Source organism: Papilio machaon, chromosome 12 (genome assembly GCF_912999745.1).
Source record: "Papilio machaon chromosome 12, ilPapMach1.1, whole genome shotgun sequence".
Lineage (NCBI taxonomy): Eukaryota > Metazoa > Arthropoda > Insecta > Lepidoptera > Papilionidae > Papilio > Papilio machaon.
In genome coordinates this window covers 2,635,596-2,661,069 of record NC_059997.1, presented here as the reverse complement: position 1 = coordinate 2,661,069, position 25,474 = coordinate 2,635,596, and the positions used below count along the sequence as shown (strand labels likewise).

Genomic DNA, 25,474 nt, shown 5'->3' with positions numbered 1-25,474 from the left:
CTTTGTGATCGGTACAACAACCAAAGAATTTTAGTAAACAATCATTTAAAGGCCTTATTTCAATTTGAACCTTTACCAAAAGAATCCTACAAAGCTATAAGATTTATGATTGATACATATTCAAAAAATTTAAAGTCGTTAAATAATTTAAAGGAGCCTACTGAGTCTTGGGACACTTTAGTAATTTATATCATGACTTCAAAATTAGATAGTGTCACAGCTCGCAAATGGGAGGAAAGTAGGGGTGAGTCAACTACTTCTCCCACGCTCAAAGATTTTTTCCAATTCTTGAGGAACCGTGCAGACTTTCTGGAAACTGTACAATTTAAGGGTGATGTCACCAAACTTGAAAGACAAATTCCAAAGGAAAAGAAATATACTAAGTCGTTTGTAAGTTCATCTTCTGGCGTTGCTTATAATAAATCATGTATTTTATGCAAACAAAGTCATCTTCTCTATGAATGTGATAAATTCAAAGGGATGACCCTAGAAGATAGATTTAAAGAAGTTACTAAGTTTAGATTATGTCTAAATTATTTCCGTCAAGGTCATCATTATTCTCAATGTAAATTGGGGCCTTGTAGAATTTGTAAGAAAAAACATAATTCATTGTTACACAGATATAATCCAAATAATAATCCAAATAGTAAGAATACAAAAAATAATTTACCTTCTATTAATAATAGTAACTTACCTTCAAATTCATCCAATGAGTATCCTAATACTTCTAGTTCTGTTTCAACTCCAGTTTCATTATCTACCAGGATATCAAATCAAGTGTTACTTTGTACCGCTGAAGTAGAAATCATTGATTCTAAAACAAATAAAACTTACCTTGGCAAGGCTCTTCTTGACAGTGGTAGTCAATCATCTTTTCTCACTGAAAGTGCCAAAAATAAAATGAATTTATCATGTTCTAATAAAAACCAAATATTAATTTCTGGTATTAATGATACTGTAAGCAAAGTTTCTGAATCATGTAATATTACAATAAAGTCTAGATCTAGCCCATTTACTATAGATGTGTCATGTTTTATTATACCACAAATTACTAGTGTTCTTCCTAGTGTAGAAGTAGATACAACTAAAATTAACTTACCGTCCAATATTACTTTAGCTGATCCAAACTTTTTCCGTCCTTCTGAAATACATATTCTGTTAGGTGCAGATGTGTTTTGGGATATCGTTGAGTCCAATTTAATTAAAACGGGGCGAAACAAACCCACTCTCCAAAGTTCAAAGTTGGGCTGGCTCGTTGCTGGTCCAACCGGCTCAACACAACTATCAGCTAATGTTAAGTGTAACTTTTCTCAAGAGATTAGACAATCTCTTGCCAAATTTTGGGAAATGGAAGAAATATCCTCCCACTCTAATGTTTTATCCAAAGATGAGGAATTATGTGAATCTCATTTTATACAAACTACTAAAAGATTACCAAATGGTAGATTCTCTGTAACAATTCCTTTATCTGAAAAACCTGAAGATGCTTTAGGTGATTCATATGCCATTGCTAAAAGGCGTTTTACAAATTTAGAAAGAAAATTGACCAAATTGTCTAATGTTAAAAAAGACTATGCTGATTTTATTCATGAGTATGAAAGGTTAGGTCATTTAACGGAAATTCAAAGTCCAAAATTCGGTTACTGTTTACCACATCACGCTGTTATACAAGCTACAATCAAAGATGAAGTTGATTGGCCTCCAACTAAATTTGAATTAAATTTACCTGAAACAAAGGTTGCATGTAGTGTACAAATTCAACAAAGTGTAATACCATTTCAACATTATTCCAAATTGTCTAAATTACAAAGAGTAACTGCATATGTGTTTCGTTTTATAAAAAATTGTAAAGTTATTCCTTCAGCACGTCAGACTGGTGAACTTACAACCGATGAAGTACAAAATTCGTTAATAATTTTAGCAAAATTGTCCCAAGGAGAATCTTTTCCAAACGACATTCATACTTTAAAAAATACAAATTCATTAAATCATAAGTCAAATATAGTGTCACTTAACCCTTTTTTAGATAAGGAAGGAGTTCTCCGTGTTGGAGGACGTATTAAAAATGCATCTCATTGTCCATACAGTCAGATTCATCCAATATTGATCAATTCCAATCATCATTTTACCAAACTTCTTTTCATGCATGAACATAACCGACTACTTCATTGTGGTCCCCAACAATTATTAAGTTCAGTGCGTGAACAATTTTGGCCCACAGGTGGCCGTGTATTAGCTAAAACTACTGTAAACAAATGTATAACTTGTACAAAATTAAAAGCAAAACCATTGCAACAAATAATGGGTAACTTACCTCAATTTAGAGTGACTCCTGCTGCTCCATTTGAGAATTGTGGTACTGACTTTGCAGGGCCCTTTTCAATCATAAATCGCAAAGGTCGCGGTGCTAAATCATCTAAATGTTATTTATGTTTATTCGTTTGTCTTTCAACGAAGGCAATACACCTAGAGGTCGTTAGTGATTTAACAACTAATGCTTTTATACTTTGTCTCCGTCGGTTTATTTCACGCCGTGGAAAACCCAAATTGATTTGTTGCGACAATGGCAAAAATTTTGTAGGCGCAAAAGGTGAACTGAACAGAATGACCCAAGCCTGTAACCAGTCAGTTAGCGAATTTGCGCGGGAAGAAGGTATCACCTTTAAGTTCATCCCGCCTTATGCCCCGAACTTTGGTGGTATTTGGGAGGCAGGTGTAAAGGCAGCAAAATTCCATTTACAAAGAATTGCTGGTAATACCAATTTAACATTTGAAGAATTATCTACGTTATTTTCCCAAATAGAGGCAATTTTAAACTCGCGTCCTTTGACCCCTTTGTCAGCTGATCCATCGGATCTAAATCCACTTACGCCAGGCCACTTCCTGATTGGACGATCGCTAACGTCGCTTCCCTCACCTGTGACGGAGAGGATTACTCTTAATCGCTACCAGCTTCTAGAACAATTGCGACAACATTTTTGGAAACGTTGGAGTACTGAATACTTATCTGAGCTGCAAAGAAGAGTCAAATGGCAAACTCACAACAAACAATATAAGGTCGGTGATCTCGTCGTTATCAAGGAAGACAACATGCCACCTATGAAATGGATCGTCGGTCGCATTAAGCAACTGCATCCTGGAGCTGACGGTGTCTGCAGAGTTGTGGATGTCCAAACAACAAAGGGAATTCTACGACGGGCTATAATGAAAATATGCCCATTATTAACCCAAGAAACTATTGAAAGTTAAACTTTCAATGGGGGGAGTATGTTAATGTTAATATTAAATAGTAGTAATAGTAATAATAGTAGTTGCAAACGCGCCATACTCCGAGCCGCCAATTTAATCTGGTAGGATTATATTATTATGCGACTAATGCGGCGAAGGGGTCTGAAGTGCGGGGAGGATGCGCCTGCACACTGTGCGGGGTGTCGGGGTCACTCGCCCAAAACTTCTTACAGCGGACGGCCGTCCGTTGTAACCGAAGAGGAAAGTTCCAGAAGTCAAGGTATTCTCATCAACAGTCTTTTTGTTTTGAATTCCGAACGAAGCCAAACGTAAGAGACCATGCCATAATTTAATTTTTGTTTTACTTGAATTGAGTGGGATAAATAAATCAATTTAAATAATACTAGTAAAGTTCTCCTCAAATTCTTTTTCTGTAATTCAAATAAAGACTTAAAACTTCAATAATGATAACAAATTATCTCATTAGTTATATTATGTACTGCGATGTACAAATACCTAACGATAAGGTACTAAGTGAACTTGATGTATTAAGTAGAGATTAGAAATCCCATGTTCTGTTATAACTCCTAAGTCCAAGTAACTATTTCAATTACAAGTTACTCTGCTATCTTTGAAGACTTCTTTTGATGAGTTTCATAACACTAAGTCCATCGTATCAACAAGTTTTTTTCTGAAACATATTTCACGTTCATTTACTCTAATAATTACACTTTTAGTAAGAGTGACATATACTAATTAAAAATTACAAAGATTTTATTTTTGAAAGAAATTATTTTTTAATGACACCTATATCATTAACTAAAATTATATTATGATTCTATTTATGACAAAGTGAAAAAAATATATTTTAGTTTTGTATTTTGGTTAGATTGTTTTTAGAAAGATATTCTACTGTTTTGAAATCATTTTTTTTTTTTACTAAGATAGTGTGATCATTGTCAATATTTAGATACCGCTGGAGAGAACCCGTGGACCTTGATTTGCAATATCTCCAAACAGTCGACTGACAGGATGGCGTAGGACAAGCGGAGGTGGCGACCTCTTGTGTTGGAGAGCCACTTTCGAGTAAGTATATTCAATACCATATTATTTTAACTGTTAACAAACATTTCATAAGGAAATCCTACAAAAACCGTATTTTAAAGATCCATAAACTATACTCGTATTATTATGAATTAAAAAAAAAAATATGTTTGATTGAAGAAAAATAGGTGTATAGAGAAGAAAAATCATCACATAAAATTACAACTGGTATTTAGTAATTTATGTCCATATTAAATAATAAAACAAGTACAAATTATTCGAAAAGTTACAATAGCTCGAAGCAATTAATAAATTGTTTATCAAGAGACATTAAAACCTTTAAGACATTGTTTTCCAAAAACTTTTTCGATCATGAATCTCTTATCCTTCTTAATAAATTAAATTTGAAAACAATGTTACTCGGTTATTAAAAAATTTTCAAACATTGGGTTCTAAAATATTGCGTATTTCCAAATATCACGTTGAAATTTATTATTTCTTAACGCTAAACAAATAATAAAATTGTTGTTGAAGTAAACCAACGCGTTGTACGACTTTTTCATGACGACGTAATACACTGGATTACGGAGGAATTATACAGCAATGAAAAGTAGAGGCATAAAAAAAAAACCATATGTTACTTTAGGCCTACAATATCTTACTAATTTTATAAATCCGAATGTTTAGATGGATGGATGGATGTTTGTTTGTAGGTATATCCAGAACGGCTCAACCGATCTTGATGAAATTTGGCATAGATATAGAACATAGTTAGGAAAAACACATAGGCTACTAACAATTTTTGTTTTACTCCGCGGGGACGAAGTCGCGGGCAACTGCTGGTGTATCATAATCCTCATTTTATAATGAAACTTGTCACTTGGTAATTTTAATTAATTAGCTATCGCCCACGACTCCGTCCGCGCGGAATTAAAAAAAACTTTATAAGTAGCCTAAGTGTTCTCCCAGACTATGTTTTGCACGTGCGCTTAATTTCATCAAGATCCGTTAAGCCGTTTTGGAGATACCTTCAAACAAACATCCATCCATCCATCCATACATACATACATTCGCATTTATAATATAACGAGTAGTATGGTTAGTATGATAATGCACTCAATTTTTTATTTTTTGAAAAACCTGAATACAAATAACTGGAAGTTTTTCTTCTCTATTTCCCCAGTCCGGTGTAATCAGTACACAATACTTTTATATTTTAGACAGAAAACCATTGTCTCTGCGCCCTTTTCAACTTTCATTAAGGCTCCTCGAGTTAATCGGACCACGTGAAATTCAAAAGCTCTCGCTAAAACATACAAACGGTATGTATTTTTTCTCTCTTTTGACAAATGGAAAACTGCCCCTTTATGGCACTGCAAAGCTTTAGGCAAGCAGCGCTGCGGCGGCCCACGTATTTCAAAGGAAAAGAGAGGTCAAGGAAATTCAACAGTTGGAATGAAGTAAATTCTGTGATGATTTCTATACCTACTGAATAATAAGTAAATACGTCCAAGTAAACATTGAAAAATAAATTCCCCTTGAATGATTTCTTAAAACTGTGTTTATATAATTTAAATGCTTGCTCAAAAGGGCGAAAGATGAAAACAAAAGCAAAACAAAAGAGCAATAGCTGCGATCACAACTACGCATTTTTTATACTGGACTGATTTCAAATTGATATTTACCTTTTTCAACAACACAGTTCTGTTAATCTTAAAATTACCATGTTACTTAATACCGCTTTGAAATTGTCGTACTTTAATCCCGAGCGAGCTAGCGTTGTGCTTTGTGCAATTCTGTTCCAGACGATCCACTGACCGTATGAGGCCATACACTTTGATTACACTACTATTACGAGAGGACATTTCAAATTCTAAAAAAAACGTATATATTTAAAATTAAATTTACGGTTTCCTTTTACATTTTCCAAACTTGTTTTATTCACAACAACGTAACGTCCTTAAACCAGAAGAGAGTTACTGCATTAAATTTAGCCCTATCTTGGCTCATCTCTTGCCAACTCCACATTCATAGTTCTACGCACAAAGGCTCGTCGGTTTCCTCCGCTCTCAATACCGTCGTCGTACTTTAAGATTCGTTTCAGTAATTCATATAATGGGAGGAGAAGCAGGGATTTTTAGGTTTACTCAAGTGTGGCAGTAAAACATACGAGGGAGACCTTACACCCAATCAAGTACTCTTACCACAAAAAAACGCTCCATACTGACGTGTTAAGTCATTTTTAACAATAGAGTTTTTTTACTTAGTATCCTGTTCGGCTACTCCAAAAGTGCAGCTCATAAGGTGGCAAAAGTAACACGATAGAATTCAAGGTTCCCCTTATGTTTGTTTAACTGCCACGCTCGAGTAAATCCAAAAATCCCCACTTCGCCTCCCCTACTAGTCGAGGTAGTTTAAGTTATAATTCATTTAAGCAGCCGTGTATAATTTTTCACACGATACAAACAAGAAAGATCCACGCCACACACTACTCGTATTAATCACAATAATATTATGCTTCCGCCGACCTATTCACGCCTGTGGTATTTATTATATTTAGTAAAATTTCAAGTTTTTCTGAAAATGTCAAGTTTTTGTATTAAATAAGTGAAAAAGTTAATGTAATTTAGTTATTTAATGGTTGTTTAAATAGTCCATTGGTGTAGTTAAATATTAAATGAACCTATTTTAATCAAATCCAAATAATCACTCGATATGAAAATAACAAAAAAAAAATATGCATTTAGAAAACATACCAAAACCAAATACCATTCCGTAAACTAAAAGTATAATTTCATATAATTTCTTTGTCCGTAGTAAAAAAAAGCATTATTAGTTAACATATTCCAAAACTTTTTGCTGTTGGAAATACTTTCAAAATTCCGTTGTATTTTATTTCCATACGCAAGAACTATGTCCATTGACCGGCGAGTGATTGTGTGTGGCGAACCCGTTAAAAATAAAAGCCAACTCGTCAACATAAAGAACCGCACCGTGTTATGTTTTTCGCAACACGTAAAGTAATTTTAACATAGCGTTACAATGCTACGGACACACACACACACACTTTAGGTTACTGTACTACTCATTATTACTTACCTCAACACACACAACTTATCATTACTTATCAATACTTACTTTAACACACACAACTCACGCCTGAACCCAGAGGGCTAGGCAGAGATCACGGACCTCCGCAATCCACTTTTCGCCTTTTTGGGGACACGTAACGCGACGGGTGGCGTCGCCGTCATTTACTCCCGGGAACTCACACATATGTGCGGGTTGCATAACAATGTTTTCCTTCACCGTACGAAGGTCTGATAAATGTACATAATATGTAAATCGAAAACACATTGGTACATGGCAGGATTCGAACCCAGAACCTGTAGATTGCAGGTCAAGTGCTTAATCCCTGAGCCACTGACGTTCTTATTTTAAGGTAAAAAAACAATAACCAAATAAACAAGATTTATAAAAGCTGAGAACAGCTAAAAAATTACGATTCATTAAGTTTTAAAATAATTTAGTAGACTGTGAACAATTCAATTCATCAGGGACTTCTCTAGTAATATAAGTTTAAGTAAGTAAGTAAAAGTAAGTATAAGTTTTTTAGCTAAAAAACAAAAGAAATAAACATAATATTTCTCTTTAAGCGTAATTATTCTGTACTCATAACATATATAAGAAGGGAAACAAAACGTATGCCACGAAAACTTATAATAAAGTAGTAACCTTGACCTTACCTTTGTGTAAACAACCACACGACTAAGAATTTTTATACGGAAACCTTGAGTTTCTTCAAAAGAAAGTGGTCTTTCTATCTACTAAATGTAGAACAATTGCTTAAAAGGTAATAATATGCAAGCTCTTTAAAAATTCGCATGGAAAAATATGTTCTTTTTAAATTAGGCACGTATTTTCATCTACCAGATAAAAGTACCCAGTCATAATTAGTATATAATGAGACTGATTTTTTTTTTTTAGGTACAAAGTTATTTTCATTTTATAGGTTATTTATAGGGTACCTATAATTGAGTATTTGATTCAGGTTACAAAAATCCATATTGTTAATGAGATCAGATCTTCAGTAAGAATTTTCATGTCACACATCTATATATATAAAAGAAAGTCGTGTTAGTTACACTATTTATAACTCAAGATCGGTCGAACTGATTTAGCTGAAAATTGATGGGCAGGTAGCTTAGAACCAGGAAACGGACATAGGAAAATTTTTACCCCGTTTTCTATTTTTTATTCCGCGCGGACAGAGTCGCGGGTAAAAGCTAGTTTAATATGAAACTGGTATATTTTCTTCATAATGTACACAATAATTTTATTTTCTTCTGTGAAAATACAATTTGATGCGACGCACGAATGCTTTCTATTTTATTTTGTTTGTATTTCGTTTCGTACAATTTAAAAGAAGCAAACTTAGTGCATTCTTGCAAAGCGTTTCGTTTCTTCTTTGTTGGTACTAAGTGATTTCTCCTTTTACTGCATTTACAACAAAGGTCTGGTATATTTTACTAGCACTCATTTATTTCTAAACGACTACAGCGTTTTAAAACGCCTACGCTCTATTTTGAAAAGCTATACTTTGCGATTTGACATTCTAAAAGGTCAAAAAGCCCTATACCGTAGCGAAATAACGATCCAAAAGTATTGAGATTTTTTATTGGAAATTATGGTTTTCTATGGTATCTTTCTTCTTTTATTCAATCGCAAAACTTTTTTTTTCTTAAATATTGATTGCATTATTATTTTTCTTTTTTATGTGTATATTTATGATAAGATACCTTTTATTTATTAGTATTTGTTAGAAAAAGGTTCAAGAAAATTGTATATCTTAAAAGAATTACCTAATTTGGGCTTTGTAATACATTAACAAAAGATAGGGAAAAAGTCTTCGCTACTAATGGAACGGTACTAATCCCGTATTGGCGAGCAACCGCCCTGATAACATTATTAATGAATTTAGCGAATGTAATCATTTTATATGGCAAAGCGGCTCAGATGTTATATATGACTTAGAAACAAGAATACACTGTTTTTTTGTTGTTTATTTTTAAAACAAGCGGTAAATTGTTAAATAAGCAATGCACAATAATCGACAATCAATCGTAACTTTATAGTTTTTTTTTAATAATTAACAATCACTTGGCATCTATTGACCGGCCCTAGCAATCGCCTTCATTTCGTCATCGTCAATTATTTCAAAATTAGTATGAGATTTTTGGTGTACTTTACACCCTATTGGGATGATGCACAAATTATATTAAACAAATTTTGTCTATAACTATAATTGTCGCAAGTATTCGTGCTAGGCCCACTGTTTGAAAAGTTTTAAGAACAAACTTCAAAGTAACTGGCAATTAAAGTTATAATATTAACCATGATATTTCTTTTCATCTACATAAAAAAAAAACTTAACAAACGACTAGTTTTTATTCTAAAGCTTCAGTTCTGCTATATTACAGCTATTTTCTGTACTGAAACTTTATTCATGCTTGATCAATAAGCCTCTGGAATGTAGAGAATAATAAAGTATACATACTTTAGATCGTTTACTTGTGTTCGATAACTTTTTATTCTGCAATATGAAAGTGTATTCTGCGTAACACGGTAACGTTTTGGTCTCTACGCTTTTGTGTTAGGAGCAAATTGTTTCGTAGGCGTTAACGTATATTGCTTGTGACGTTACAAGTTTCACAACACAGTAATTGTATTCCGGATCGTTTCACGGTGCGCTGTAACGGCGATGCGTATCTGCGGAAAACATCGTTAGTTCTATTTATATTGCGTCATATTTACAAATGTATACTGTTCAAATTTTGTATGAATAATCCAATTTATACAACAAAGGTAATATTAATATCTTTGGTTTTTTTTATATAAAATTCGAATCTTTTTATTGTAAAAGTACTCACGAAATGAATTAAAGGATTTGATATTAAGATAAAAAGGGAATTATAATAATAATAATAAAATAATTGTTTTCATTTATTTATTTCCATCCATCTGCGCTAAAATTAACAAATATATCTTTCGTAAGGCAAAAATGCTTCCATTCTAATTTAATCTAAATTTAGAAAAATTAATATTAATTACAATTAAATATATATATAATAAATACACTTTTTATCAACAATATTTATGTTGTTATTTATTATTTATATAAATAAATAATTACACAGTTTCCCTTAAGACTAGTCAGGAAATTACGTTGATAATAACAGAGTTGAACTGAAAATTTGTTGGATTCTTTTGATGGGGACTTGATATCACAGCTGTTTATTCAACTATTTACATGAACAATTGTTTGCCTTGTTAAATAACTGATACGACAATTGACACAACGTTATTTATTTTATAACAAAACGAAAAGAAAAACATATTTTGGTGTAAAGCTAACTTAAATTAGTGGCAAATCAATCTTATTATTATATACAATTAACTTATAACAAATCAATTGAAAACAATGTTTTTTTTATTTAAAATTATGGCAAAACATAATCTTCATCTGAAAATGAAAACGAAACAAATAACATTGAAAAACTAATTTTACGTAATAATAGATTTGTTTTTTTTTTCTATTTTTACTATAATATATTTATAATGTTTGGAAAGACTTAAATAATCTTTTAACATATATAAATGTTTCGTAAAATTAAATTAAACATTTCCTGACTATGTAATGTTATGTCCATCGGCGCCTAGAGATTTAAAATAGTGATACAAAAAATTTTTAGTAGAGTAAAACTGTGTAGAATAAATAGATCAAAGGGAAAGTAAATAACACCGCAATAATCCATAGTAAGGCAACATGTTAATCGCATTTTATTCCAATTTATATAATAATTCTTTCTGAAGACAAAACACTGTAATCAACCAATGTTCAACCAACCATCTTGGCGTAGCGGTTCGCTACGAACCAACGCTGCGCAAAAATCGTAGCTGTTAACGTAACCTAAAAGCAAGTGGCTGATCTGAATTGTCACGTAAAAGCGAAAAGAATAAAAATCAATCTTAAAAATCTATTTTATTTAGGCTCACATAGGATGAGAACACATAGCTGATTAAAATCTAGTTAACTCTGTACAAGTTGAAATTTTTGCGCTGTTTAGTATTGCTTGTATTAATTTCTTGTAAGCATAGGATTGATCATAATGTTTGCGAGTGCGTTCCTCCGTTTGCGCCATGCGCCTGCGCCTTGTGCGTGGTACTGCAACTGACGGTACCAGGTCCTCGTACGAGTGTTCTCCTCGGCCTGGAAATTAATATAAATATGAATTCTCTATCGGTATCGCTATATAATTACGTGTAAAAGAAAATGCATGTTCATAATAAAAGTTATATTTGACTCGGCTTACTTTAAATATGTAAGAATCTTTAGTAGTTATCTCATGAACTTCAAAGAAGTGGTCTGGCTCGTGGTCCGCGGCGACGACGCAGCGGTCCAGGAAGAGAGGTTCTCGCTGCAGCGTGTATCTTCCCGCTTTCTCTCGCACTAATAGCAGTGCGGCCTCGCGCACGCCGCTCCGGGCGAAAAGCGCCTCACCCTCTCTCTCCCTTGCCTCCCGGTCACGAGCCTCCCTTGTCTCTCGTATCTCGTTCGTCTTGTGTGTTGTCGTTGGCTTGAAACAAGAATGAGGTGAATTCAATTGATAATTAAAAAATACAAAGATAGAAAAACTTTTAAAAACAAACGAATTTAATCGATAATACCCTTAAATAATTCTCAATACTCAAATTATATCTTATTTCAAATAAATTTTATCAAATAAAAGTTAAGTGAAGTTCAAGTGAAGCTGGAATAACATGATAGTTTTGAATAAACGTGTTGTTGAAGCTTGTTTAAAAGATTCGTTTTGCTAACGTTTGCGAAACTTACCTTTCCGTTAGTAACCAAAAGCGCATTTATCGGCATTAGCTTAATGGTGCGTCCCTTGCGCCAGTTGTTATCGTTTGGTTGTGTGAACAACAACTTGCCTTCCATTGCGAACCTGGAAATGGAAGTAAATGATAGATGTACTTTGGTAATATTTTAACTCTTAAATGTACTATAATGCACATATCACATTTCATGTTTATATTCTTGTAAGTCGATTCCATCGAGCAAGTTGCAAAACATGAAATTAAATTAGACTTTGTGTCTGCCAGTTAATTCCAAGCTTTTATTTATTTTCATCTATGCCGATGTTTGTAATCAAATCTTGCAAATTAAATTTGATCCACTTCCTGGTTACTGATTTACCTAAAATCTGGCACTCATGTGGAAATTGCGTGACAATGCAAATACAATATTACGATGGCCTTGACGAATAATTTGTCTTTTTTAAATTCTTAGTTCTTTTAATTAACAAGAACGTAATAAAAACATTTTTTTTATATTATCCGTAGTCTTCAAGCTTCTTTAAAAATGGATTTTATTGTTACTGGTTTTGAATTCCTCAACAAACTCTTATTTAGATCAAACTTTCGTAATGATGAGAGTAACAACGAACCTTGCATCATCATGATTCCAGTCGAGTACATCTACAGCCATCTTTCTGAGTCTGATATCAGCTACATGTAGGTCATGTGCCGTACGCCGTGCTGCGGCAAGTCGTCGCCACAGCGGGACGTCTCTCGCTGCTGCTGCTGCCGCCGCTGCTGCCGCGTTAATCTCTTCCAACCGGGACTCAACGCAGCGCTGCGCCCCACGGACATCCTCCCTTTCAGATGCACAGGATGCAGTCGCCCGATACAGTCTTGATAGTAGTAATGGATATTTGGTCACACGTTGAACTGGAACCTGCAAAATTTAACGTTGTTACCGTCATATGATTTTTAAATCATTCCAGGTGTTGGTACTTCGTCATACAATTTTAGATTACCTCTTTTTCTACTCCGGTCCTTTAAACTTAACATGCTAGATCCACTAAACGCAATATCTTGGGAACATAAAGCTAAATTATTAACTCGAATATGCGTATTTTTTGTAAACTTACCATAAGGAATGAATTCAAATTCATCCGTCTTAAAACTGCATTTTCCATTTGCGAGACACGCAAAAATATTCTGAGAAGTTCTTTTTCTTTTTCAAGGCCAGCTAAAAGCAGCGCCGCCCCAGCTTGCTTGACGCAGTACGATTGAAAAGCTGTCAGCATGCCAGAGCAGTCTAACAAGATCTTTCCGACGTTAACAGTGAGTAAGTCCTGAAATATTTTTTATTTAAAACTTGGCAATTACATATTTTAGGCACCTAAAAAGAAATGAATGCACAAACATATTTTCTAAAGCCAAAATTTATTGGAAAACCCGGGTAAAAGTATATTACTCTTGCTTCCACTACAAAACTTAATAATAAATAATAATTGGTTGCTTCCTCACATATAATATATGCTTAGTTCTAGTTTTTTCGGTACTAGCACACTTATAACTGAAATGAACAAAAATTTATGAGAAACATACCTCATCGCCTTGTTCTATGGCAATCTCTAAGGCATCTCGTAGTTTTTCTGATAACACTTGATTATTTTCAATTAATTCTTCAACATTTAAAAATATGGCGCTCAGCTGCTCTTGCGTTAATAAACCAGCTACTAACATAGGTTTATAGAATTCTTCTAAAATAATTTGAAGATCTCTTCCGTATTTTTCTTCAGTCTCAACAATTTCGGAGATTATTTCTTTCCTTTCTGCTCTTTTTTTAGCACATTTTCTACAAACCAAAGGAGCGTATACCGAACCTGGAACAAATAATTATTCTATATGATCTACTCAGTATTCCTTTTTATAAATTAACTTTAAGTGAATTAACTAATACCTTGCTCTGTAATTTGAGTTTCTACAGCAGTATCACAATCTTCGCACAGGTGGATCGGTGTATTTTTTTCAGTAAGAGTATTACAAGGGGAATTTTTACCCTGCAGTCTGCTTCTTGAGGACTTACTTGTTTCAGAACCTACGCCCGAATCGTTTCTTTCAATTTCTGCTGATGTCTTTTTACATACAACAGTTTTCTCTAATGATTCATGACTTATTATCAAAGAATTATCTTCACTAGAATCTGATGCGTTAGACAATTGACTTGTGTTACTACTTAGGTGATTTTTTGAAATTCCACTATTTTGTTTATCCTTTGATTCATTTACTAAGGCCGGTGCTTCACTTTCATTGCCATAGTTCGTGATATACGTTTCTTCATCATCAATACCTCTCTCTTTGGCATCAACTAAATAGGACAAAATGTCGTATTTCGACGCTCCTTCAAAAATTGAACGAGATCCACTACGTTTTTCATCTTCGTGAATCAAAAGGGAATTAGGCGGTGGATTAACCGGTAATGGGGGTGGCATATCCCCAATTTCTTCATATATTGGATCTGAGTTAAGTCGAATAGATTCATAAAGGTGATCATCGTCCGCATTATTAGAAATTTCTATATCACATAATGCAGCGTCTACGAGCATCTGATAAAATTTTGATCTAGTAGAATTAGTTTCATCCTCTGTAGATAATTCGCTAGCTGAAGCATTGTAACAATCTGACATAGGTTCAAGATCTGAGAAAACTCCCATTGTACCACTCTCGTACTCCATACTTTCATAGGGAGCAGAGCAGCCATTGTCGTCATTATCTACAACAACCGATGTGTTGACTTCTTCTTTTTTCACACTTGTTTCTTCATTACTTTGTTGTTCCTTTTCTTGTTCCGAGTCTTTTGCAAGATCACTCTTCATATTAATAAGAGAGCTTTCTATAAGTTTTTCAATAGTTCCTTTGCTGCTATCTGTCCCTTCTTGATGTTTTGTTTCTTGGAGTTTTATTAATGAATTTTCAATAAGTTTTTTTACTAAATCTGTATCAAGGCCTTCTGCTAAATGACCAAAAAAGGGATCATTAAATAATTTTGTAACAAAGTTTCCATTTTCCGCTTGGTTTTCGGTTACTGCTTCGGTTTCATCGATTTCATTTGAGTTATTCGAGGTATCAGTAACCTTACCACATACGTGAGGTACAAGATTTCTTTTAACTGCTTCGACCGGGTCACATAATATAGATGAAACATCACTCACAGTACTATTGTTAAATGAACCTGATGTATCGTAACTTTTGGTAGAGTCATTACAGATATCTTCATATGTGTTTGACTCATCTATGCCTACTTCTGCTTCAGAAAATACCGCACCGATGTATATTTGACTTTTAGACTTCTTCATGTCCTTCTGTGGACCTCCCACACTAATCGTGACAGTTGTGCCTGTTTGAAATGTATTGCAAGTGTTTCCATAATCATCATTAACTACCACAGATGATAAATAAATTGGTGTGTCAGTTCCTACATTCATGGTGGAATAACATTCACTTCCGTTAATTTGAATTGATGTCTTTTTGGGTTCATTATCAATAATACGCAAAAAATTTTTACTTGTGCTTATTTCATCAGCTTCATCTGAATCAAATTGTTTAACTCGTAAAACAGTTTTCTGTTCGCAGTCATTTCCGTCAGACCATTCGTCACTCGTTGAACTTGACGAATTATTACGAATAAAACGAGCTTTTACATAATTTTGTTTTTTGCTCTTTCCACGTTCTTTATATTTCAATCTCGGAGGCGGCTCTGGGGACGAGGAAATTCCGCGTCGTAAGTTTTTCAAGACTTCTCTTGTAATTTCACTGTTGTCGCTAAGATTTTCGTTCTCTTCGTCTTCATGTTTAGCCTGGAATTCTTGTTCATTGAGGCCCTGTATTTGTAAGATGTTACTTTCGTTAGTAACGGATTTTTCAGTAACAGACTCCAAAAACACCTGACTTGTGTGTCCATGCTTTGGCTTAGAACGCAAAGCCATGGTATCTAAAAATTTTGGCGGAGAAATAGAAAGAATCGAACTTAATCTTTCAGATTCTGATCGCCGCAAGGCTGGAATTTTTGGTATATTATTATCTGAAACAAACAAACCAAAATAAGAAAAGGTAAAACAAAGAAAGTTAACAAACTTGAATTAATTATCGACATAAAATTACTTTGCACCTACCATCAGATTTAGTATGATCATTGGTATTAGTGGTCTCACCATTACTTGTTTTGGTAGCAATATTTTCAAAAATGGTTTCAACTTTGATGACGGGATTTTCCTCTTCAACTTTTTTATCGTCTTTAAATGACTCAGTTATTACGTCTGTTGCTTTTTCGTCACATATTTCCAGAGTGCTGCTAACAATATCACCTTCTGCAACAATTTCAAAATCTTCTTGCTCTGGTTTATTTCCTTCTATATTATCTTTTATAGTATTGTCCTGAAGGTTTAATTCGGCTGTATAGATTACTTTTGTTTCCTCTTTTTCTACTAAAAATTGTACACGCTTTCTATTTAAATTATTACTAGGTGAGATCACTCCTTTGTCATTAGGCTTCGGAAGGTAAAATTGAGAAAAATTTGTTCGCTTGTAATCAAACGAATCATCAGATGTTTCAGTTTTCGCATTTGAATCAGGGCTACTGTAATTTTTTGGCTTCTTTAAAATCGATTTAATAGTGTCATTATTTTGGTTCTTGTACTTCGAATTGCGAGATAGGTCTTGAAGTGATTTTCTGTTATAATTCCTGTCTGGAATTTTTTGATTATCACTTTCACTATCATCATCTATTCTGACACTTCTATTCCTTCTAGGGGGTCGCTTAGGAGAAACACTTTTGGGTTTTGTACGATTGGAAGTAGACATACTTAAAATTTTTTTACTACTATTTTTACTTAGTGATACCGTTTTCTTTCCCTCATTTTTAATATTTGGTAAAGATAGCGATGGTGAAGTTTCATGACTTTTATATTGTGATTTTTTGAGATCATTATCGGGGACAAAATCTGGTGATTCAGTACTACGATTTGAGGATTCATTAGAAATACGTATTCTTTGTCCGCTAATGGCCTTAACGTTAGAATCTGATTTGGTATATCTTGTATCTTTTCCATTTTTATTTTTTAATGATTCTGGAAATATGTCACCGAATTCGTCATCAAATTCACTTTCAGCTAATGATTTCGAGCTACCGCTTGACTTCACTAAATCATATGGATTGATATCACAAGACAGTATTGATTTCTTATAATCATTTGCATTAGTCTCCTCTTCAACCCATAACTCGTTAACACGACTAACGGACTTACTCCTACTTTTCGCAAGAGTGTCTGGAATGATGGGTTTATTCTTAATCCTACAAGGACTAATACTTTTTGCTCTAGACCTTGTTGTTGAGAACTGACTTCCTATTCGGGCTTCATGAGGAGGTACTAGTCGGCTTCTTCTCATAAGATCATATGGATCAGTAGAGTCTCCATTTGATTTAAGTATGCTAGGCCTTGACTTACTGTTCTGTACTCGAACTGTACCTGCTCTTAGTAATCCAGTATCACGACTTACTTGCGGACCTCTAACAGTTCCACCTACTAACATTCGTGGACTTTCAGCTATTGTTAATGGCAAACGAGATCCCTTACATTTTTTACAAATACTGACTTTGGTTGAGCTGGTTTTCTTGGTACCATTTAGGTACTCAGGACAGGAACATAGAATAACTGCATAGTTATGAGGAGTTGGTTTTTGGGGTGTGCTAATTAGCACTGGTCCCGGAATCTCGGGGTAAGATGAAAACACACTGGGTCGTACAGGCGGTGTTGGAGTTCTAACTGACCCATATAGCCATGTTTCCGCATACTTCATTGATTTAGACAGAGCAGATCCGGGTGGACCGCTTACAGTTCCATACATGTATGGACTGTCAGGAGATTTTTCTGACGACTTGGAGCTTCCTGACGTGTTCAATTTTAACTTCGATGACCATTTCTTCGGTCGCGTACTCTCTGGTGTATCGTATATCTGAAATATAAGAAGAAAATACTGTAAAATTAGGATACATTGAGATATAACTACTAGTGTAAAAATATACTATAAAAACACTGCAAACATAAAGTCAAAGATAATTTACGTTGGTTAATCACGATAAAATGATGTAGATATGTTTTTGAAATGTGTGTCACTGCAAAGCGGTTTGTAATTAGAAACGTTAGGGCTCGTATTAACTTAACTAGCATTCGATATCTCTTATTTAGTCAACTTAATGCCAGATATAGGTTTATATGATGAATAGTTCATGGCATTTTAGGATTTCATTAAGTTATCGTTGAAATTAATTACTTAAGTTTTAAATAGTAATTCAATTTTATTTTTAATATGTCGAAGGTAAACTTTTTAAACTGTCTCCTTTGCCATTATCCTCAAATGTAAATTTTCGTTCAATGCATTATTATTATGGAAAATATGATAAAGTGCAACTAAAATAATTTATATTTATAATAGAGCTACTGAATAACTATAAAAGAACTCTGCAATACACCAAAAGTATATGGAGCTGTAATTATTTGTTGAATCAACAAACAGAAAGGAATTCAGTTTAAGGAACTATTCTATACCGCAGGTTTCAATACACAAAGACTATCTTCCGAATCTTGTGGTAAAACTTTCCGATTTCACAGCGAGGAAAAATGTATCGGTATTTTTCTTTATAAACTCGGTAACAGGATCGTTGGCAAAGTTTCTTAAAAGCTTGTACTCTGGATGGAGTGAAGAAACTTGCTCTGCCATATCTACGACTGTTCTTCAAGCGTTGTAAGATAGGACAGAAATACTTTTTCTTTGATCGTCATTGTGTTTTGATTTAAAAGGATCAAGATTTTTGATATGAAATAAGGACAGGAATTTATAGCTGCTTTTTACATTATACCGAAATTATTCATAAATTTTTGTACAAAAATCTGAAATTTAAAAATCATTGGCCTATTTAAAAAACAGCGAGTCAACTTCCTTTCGAAACTAAGATGGCATTCGGATACTTAACTATTACGTATAAAAAAAACAACTTTTAGTTTCGTAGTTATTGATTCAAATTAAAGACAGAAGTTTTATAGTTTTTTATATTTAGTCCTAAATATATTCTTACAATTTGTTTTACTTTCTAGGAGAACATTGAATACTGGTATACATTTCACTTGCGCCGACAGTCATATCCCGTGGGTATACAATACATACGACTATTTGAATGAACAAAGTGAGCTAGTTTCCAGTCCTATTCCCCCGTCCCCGGCCGCGATTTCACTGCCTCTTGTTACAGTAACGCTAGAAGTAGCGGTAACCGAAACCGAACAACATACGACACCGCCTATCATATTCGCGGTTCTGCTGTATTTTTTAGTCTGTCACCTCCGTTTTTTGCGTTTGAATATTTTTTTGTTTTTGTCGCGTCTTTGTTTACATGTAACATTGTAACGTCGGGATCTTATTCAATGATATGCTAATACATAATTGTGACTTGAAGGACTTTTACTGAAAATGTATATTTTTAATTTTAGATATAGAATTAAAACTTTCTTTCTAAACAAATAGTTGAATTTCATGATGTATAAGTTTATGCAAGAAGTGGTTATCTGCAAAGAAACTAGTTTGATTCTAAATACCTGTTTTCTTAATAAATATAGTTTATAACGCTAACTATAAATTGAACTGACGATAATCACTGTAAAGGCTAATTGTCATTGCTTAACTAGCTGCCACTTGCGACTCCGTCCGCGCGGAATTTTAAAAAAAATTGACCTAGATTATAGCCTGGAGGAATGCATAGCCTATATGCCTGTGTTCTACATCTATGCCAAATGTTATCGAGATTCGTTGAGTTCTTTTACAGATACCTTCTAAGAAACATCCATATCTCAAAACATTCGCATTCATAATTTTATTAAGATTATTAGATAATTAATTAAAATTAATATTATAATACATTAATAATTAATAAAACAAATAATAGCAAATTGTAAGTTGTTACAGCTCAAAAATCAATAAATAAAGATGACAAATGAAGAAATTTCAAAGTAATTACTACAGACTTCCAAACTTTAGTATTAACTAAGTACGAAAATCTCTTCCTTGGATCAATAACAAGAGATTTTCGTACGGCGTGTTAACAAATTAAGTGAATAATTGTATAAAATAACTCGTTGTTAAAAATACATCATTAGTAAACGTTCATCGAATATAAAACGTTCGATAGTAATCACATATGAATGATCGAAAAGTACATATTCGTTGACAGAAACTGGATACGCGAAAGCCTCTAGGATTTCAGTTGGGTATTGAAACTCACACCTAGGTCATGCCACTCGAGATTGCCAAACGAATATGCCTAATGGAGTCGTGCAATCCGCCCGATATACTTCAATCCCACTGTGAGATTAAAAAACATGAGTTATTAAAAACCCAGCTTTTTCTAGAATAATATCGAAAGATATTTTACATTTCAGTGATGCAAGAGTATTAATAATAATTATAGAACTAAATAAGATACTTAGGTTTAGTATTTCATCACGTGTTTATCTTACAAATATTCGTGTTTATCTTTTTTATTTTACAGAATATCTTGTGTTTATCTTACATATAGTACTGGTGCCTACATAATACTTTAAGTAAAATTTTATGTTGTTAAACATAGAATTTCAAAAGAGCATGAAACTAATAAATTAATTTCGACAACTTATTACTTGTAAAATTTAGTGTAACATTTTCGTAAAACTTTAAGATCATTTTTTATTTTTCTATACAAACAAATCTAGAAAATTCAGTATTTATAAGTTAGAAAAATTTCCAATTGTAAATTACAAATCCTATTAGTAATTTCAGCTGTTCTCAAATAACCTAAAAAAAAAAACATTATAACAAGATACATATGTACTATTAAATTGATACTGAATAAGTTAACATTGATATAAAACGAAATAAATGAAAGTTAATTCGTCGTCTCATGTACTTTGTATCGGGACTGATGAGTCTTTGTGGGAGATCACAAAAGAAAGAAAAAATTATTTCTTCCAAAAGAGTGAACACAATCTCGTATTTACTAAGGGAACACAATAAAGATAACAAATGGGCTAATATTATTAACGAATATATTCGATAAAATCAATCCTACTATACGATTGCTACTTTTCAGGTATAAAGGATTATTTACAATGAACCTCTTTGAGCTTTATTAATTAACTAGCTGTCGCCCGCGACACCGTCCGCTCACAATTAACAACACTTTATAAGTAGCCTATGTGTTCTTCTAGACTATATTCTATATTTATGCCAAGTTACATCGAAATCCTTTTAGCTGTTTTGGAGATACCTTCAAACAAATATCCATCGATCCATCCATCAAAAAATTCACGTTTATAATATTACTAGTTGTCCGCGCGGCATTAAAAAAACTTTATAAGTAGCCTATGTGTTCTTCCAGACTATGTTCTACAACCGTGCCAAATTTCATCAGGATCCGTTTAGCCATTCCGGAGATACCTTTAAACAAACATCCATCCATCCATACATCTAAACATTCGCATGTATAATATTAATAAGATAATATGATGAAACATCTACAATTTTGTTTATATTAATTTAAGGCATTGTTGGCAAAATGAACTTGCGATAGCATGACTGTAAATGTTGCGTTTAGTTATCTTTGAAAAAAACAAAGGTAATTCTATGTTATATGTAACATACATACAAATTGTATTAGATGGATTTAATTATAGATTAGAACTTAAAATATTGATTTTCAAATGTCATTATGGACACAAGGATGTAAAATGTGAACGGACCTTTATCGTGTCGAGGCTACGTGTAATTTCTCGTGGTTCGCATTTTTCCGCAATATTTTCCGAGCGTTTTGTCACGATGTATTCAGATACAGGATGTATATTGGTGGCGTTGTCACGTTTTTTTTTTATTCATCGCGTTGAGTTATTCCCCTTTTACGCGCGAAATAAATATTTGCAAAAAGTTTGTTTGCGGACTGTTATGAATCAAGACTTTTAAATAAACTTTTTTAATTTATTGCTAACGATTGTTTATTTGTTGAGTAATTTTTATGAAAATTAAAGAATATTTAATCTTTCATCCATTCGATTATAAATTGAGTTTTATAAACTAAGAGCTCCTTGACTACAAGTAACTCTTAGCCTAATTACATTATTTATTTGTTGATGTTACTGCGGATTTCCTTTTAAGAAGCATCTGTGCCAAAACATGTTTTATTTCTATGCCATCATGACGTCATTGTCCTAAGAATTATTACGTCGGAATCGTTGATATAAAAGTCGGTTTACTGTGAATTCAAGGGTATTATTTCATAACATAAATTCATCAGTTATCGTCGCTTCTTCATATTTATGTGCGTCTTTGTACTAAGGTACTAGAAGTTAAACAAGAAACATAAAACTTCCCAGTCACGTATTTCGTATTCCATTTCAGTTGATGCCATTCGAGTACTTTATTTCTTTGTATAAATTACGTCGACAACTTGGAATAAATGCATTAAAGACTTGAGAATGGGATAGGTTGCTTTCTTTTCTTTTAGTAAAATAAATAAATATTATAAAATTGAATTGGATGCAAAGTTAACTGAACTAATTCTCTATATCTTTTTTACCTTTAAGGTATTCAAAATTAAAGATTTTATTTATTTTTTAATTTTGGATACTAGTAGGCTACTAAAGATGTTATAATTTAAATAAGAATATTTTTTAAATATTTCTATCAAAATTCAATTTCCTTTTGAAATGAATTAAAAGCTCTATTAAGCCGTTAAACATAAACTTTGTTCCTTTCTTTAAGCATAAAGTTTTAAACTAAACAATAATTAAAGATTTCATCAAACACCTAACCAAAATCGTAAAAGTGTCTAATCAAAACAAGTTAGCAAGTTATAAGTAAGTAGTCGACGGTTTTACGATACGAGATCGGTATCAGAAACTTTGAAGGTGTCTACCTTACACCTCTACTTTGAAACTTTCTGAAATAATCAAAGGTTCGCGGTTACGTGGAAATTTACCTGACAGTTTTATTTATTTACCTTTAAATTAATACATATTAATAATATTGAAGTGTCTGTATGTATTATAGGAAAAAAAAGTCAGATTTCTTACACGTGATGCGTTAGGATATCGAAAAACCATTTTTTTTATTTTTTTTTGCCTGTCTACCTGTATGTCTGTCCACAAAGCCATTTGTTCTGGGTAATCACCGGAATGGCTGAATACGTTTTGACGTGACTTTGATGGGAAGGTAGCTGATACATATGTATGGTACTTTTCAATTCTGCGCCGACAAATTTTAGGGCGATCGCAGTTCTTTACATAAAATAAGTTTTTGAAAATATTGTTTATTATTTACTTCCTTCTTTCTTTATTTCTTGCTTATTTTTATCTAAAATAAGTAATAATAATATAATCTTATTTACGTTGTTAAATATAAAGATGTTTTATATTAACGCAGATCGTAACTTGAGACGATTTCTAGTGTAACAACATTTTTAAACAGCGTTAAGATTCAGAGGCCTTCTTTACGTTTCTCATAAAAACCGAAACGATAAAATACACGTAACAAAATTTATATTACACTAGCTCGTCAAATTTCCGCACTTAATGGGTCATAGGCGGTGCCGAAAAGACCTTAAAATGTCAGGATGCTGCTAAAGCAAATATTTTATTTCACTTTTTATATCAGTCGTTCCCGAAAACAAACACTTTAAGGGGGTACTTCGTAGAAATCAATCTAAATTTTACAATATCATATTTAAAGGCCGACTCGAGTACGTCGACACGAGCTGTCTATTCAGTCAGTACAGGTATATAAAAACTTCAACTGTATAGATTTGCTCCGTCATCTTGAAAATTGTGGCAACTTTTCTCACGACGATCTTGACGAATAAGTAACGATTGACTGGTTTTAGTGACGAAATATCGGTGACGCGTGCCTGTGTACAAACCTCTTTGACATTATATTGCTTAAGTCGCTTAGCGCCTAAAATCGCCAGGTTTAGTAAATTTACATCACCTTTGTATGAAGGGCCTTACATTCATACTAGTTGGCGCCCGTGACTTCGTCTATATTTAGAATGAGCTAAAGTAAAACGAAATAGGTAATTAATAATTCGATCCCGAAAGTGTTGTATCAAAAATCTTTTTAAAATTGAACAATTTCGTTATTTACATTCATACGAAAATTCACCCTCGTAATTGTACCGGACAAAAGCAATCTTTTATAATAAGCAAAAGGTGCTAATTTGTTGCAGTGAATTTAATATGAAAAGTGGAGACTTCTCACGCGAAGTTAGGGAGTCATTAATATGCCGACATAAGAATATCTATTTCAGTAATTTATTCAACCGAATTATTCATTATAAATGCGAGGAATGAATTATTCTAAATAAATGATTGCAACCACATCCTTCGAGAAAGGTTAACGATCATTGGCCGACTTCTAAAAGAAGGAGGTTATCAATTGGTCTGTATTTTTTTTTCTATTTACGAAAAAGTTGGTCAAACTTTACTGAATATCAAATATTTTAGTAAAAACTATACCTTACCAAGTATCACCCTACTGCTAGTTTCCAGTTATGTAACACTTTTACAAAAATATGTTCTTACTCTTTGAATATATCTCTTACTTTTTGGCAATATCACTTAATCTTTGAAAAATTATTTCGCGCTTATTTGAAGCGGTTTGGCAAATTTCTTTAACATAATTGTTAAAATAATATCTTTATCATTGTATAAGGAATAAAGATAAAATCATAAGCGTTTTACAGTATTCTTTTTCTGAACTTTCTCGTCGTTTAAGAGATATGGAGACGGGCTGAAGTACAGTGAGAGTAAATGCAACTTTCTACAGCCCAGCCGATAGTTTACCGAGACATCGACTACTGCAAGGGCCGTTTGACTGGTTTTCAACTAGTTCTAGTAATATATTTATATACCATTGAGTACCTAACCTCATTGTTTTAGAGACGAAGAAGGTTAGCAAAGTATTTAAATAAAGAATATTAACATTCATACTATTTTCACTTGACTCATAATAGGTACTCAATATTTTTGTGGTACTTAAAACGCTGTCATACTAACTCAACAGAACTCATTGCATCCCTAGCCTATATATTTTTTTTTGATTTATCAGTTGTCTATTATGTAATGTTCTATTGCCTATTTATTTCGAATGGTATAAATATTATTGGTAACGTATAAATTCGCTTCTAGATGCAGCGAAAGCTAAATTGGTTGTCGTCTCAAGCAACTGACGTTCAGACATAAACAAGCACTATCTGAGACTCGGCTCCGCTTAAATTGTTTAC

General features: G+C 33.1%; 1 protein-coding gene across 1 annotated transcript in view; it reads right to left on the bottom strand.

Annotated features, from left to right (window-relative positions):
- Nucleotides 1-10,953: 10,953 nt before the first annotated feature.
- The window catches only part of LOC106713815, a 99,449-nt gene continuing 84,928 nt past the window's right edge, over nucleotides 10,954-25,474 (bottom strand). The window contains exons 4-11 of the mRNA XM_014506688.2: nucleotides 16,296-18,135; nucleotides 14,084-16,204; nucleotides 13,729-14,006; nucleotides 13,266-13,472; nucleotides 12,780-13,069; nucleotides 12,167-12,278; nucleotides 11,646-11,909; nucleotides 10,954-11,542 (exon numbers count right to left, since the gene is read on the bottom strand). Coding sequence (XP_014362174.2) covers nucleotides 11,411-11,542; nucleotides 11,646-11,909; nucleotides 12,167-12,278; nucleotides 12,780-13,069; nucleotides 13,266-13,472; nucleotides 13,729-14,006; nucleotides 14,084-16,204; nucleotides 16,296-18,135 — 5,244 coding nt within the window. The 3' untranslated portion in view covers nucleotides 10,954-11,410. The remainder of the gene's footprint in view (nucleotides 11,543-11,645; nucleotides 11,910-12,166; nucleotides 12,279-12,779; nucleotides 13,070-13,265; nucleotides 13,473-13,728; nucleotides 14,007-14,083; nucleotides 16,205-16,295; nucleotides 18,136-25,474) is intronic.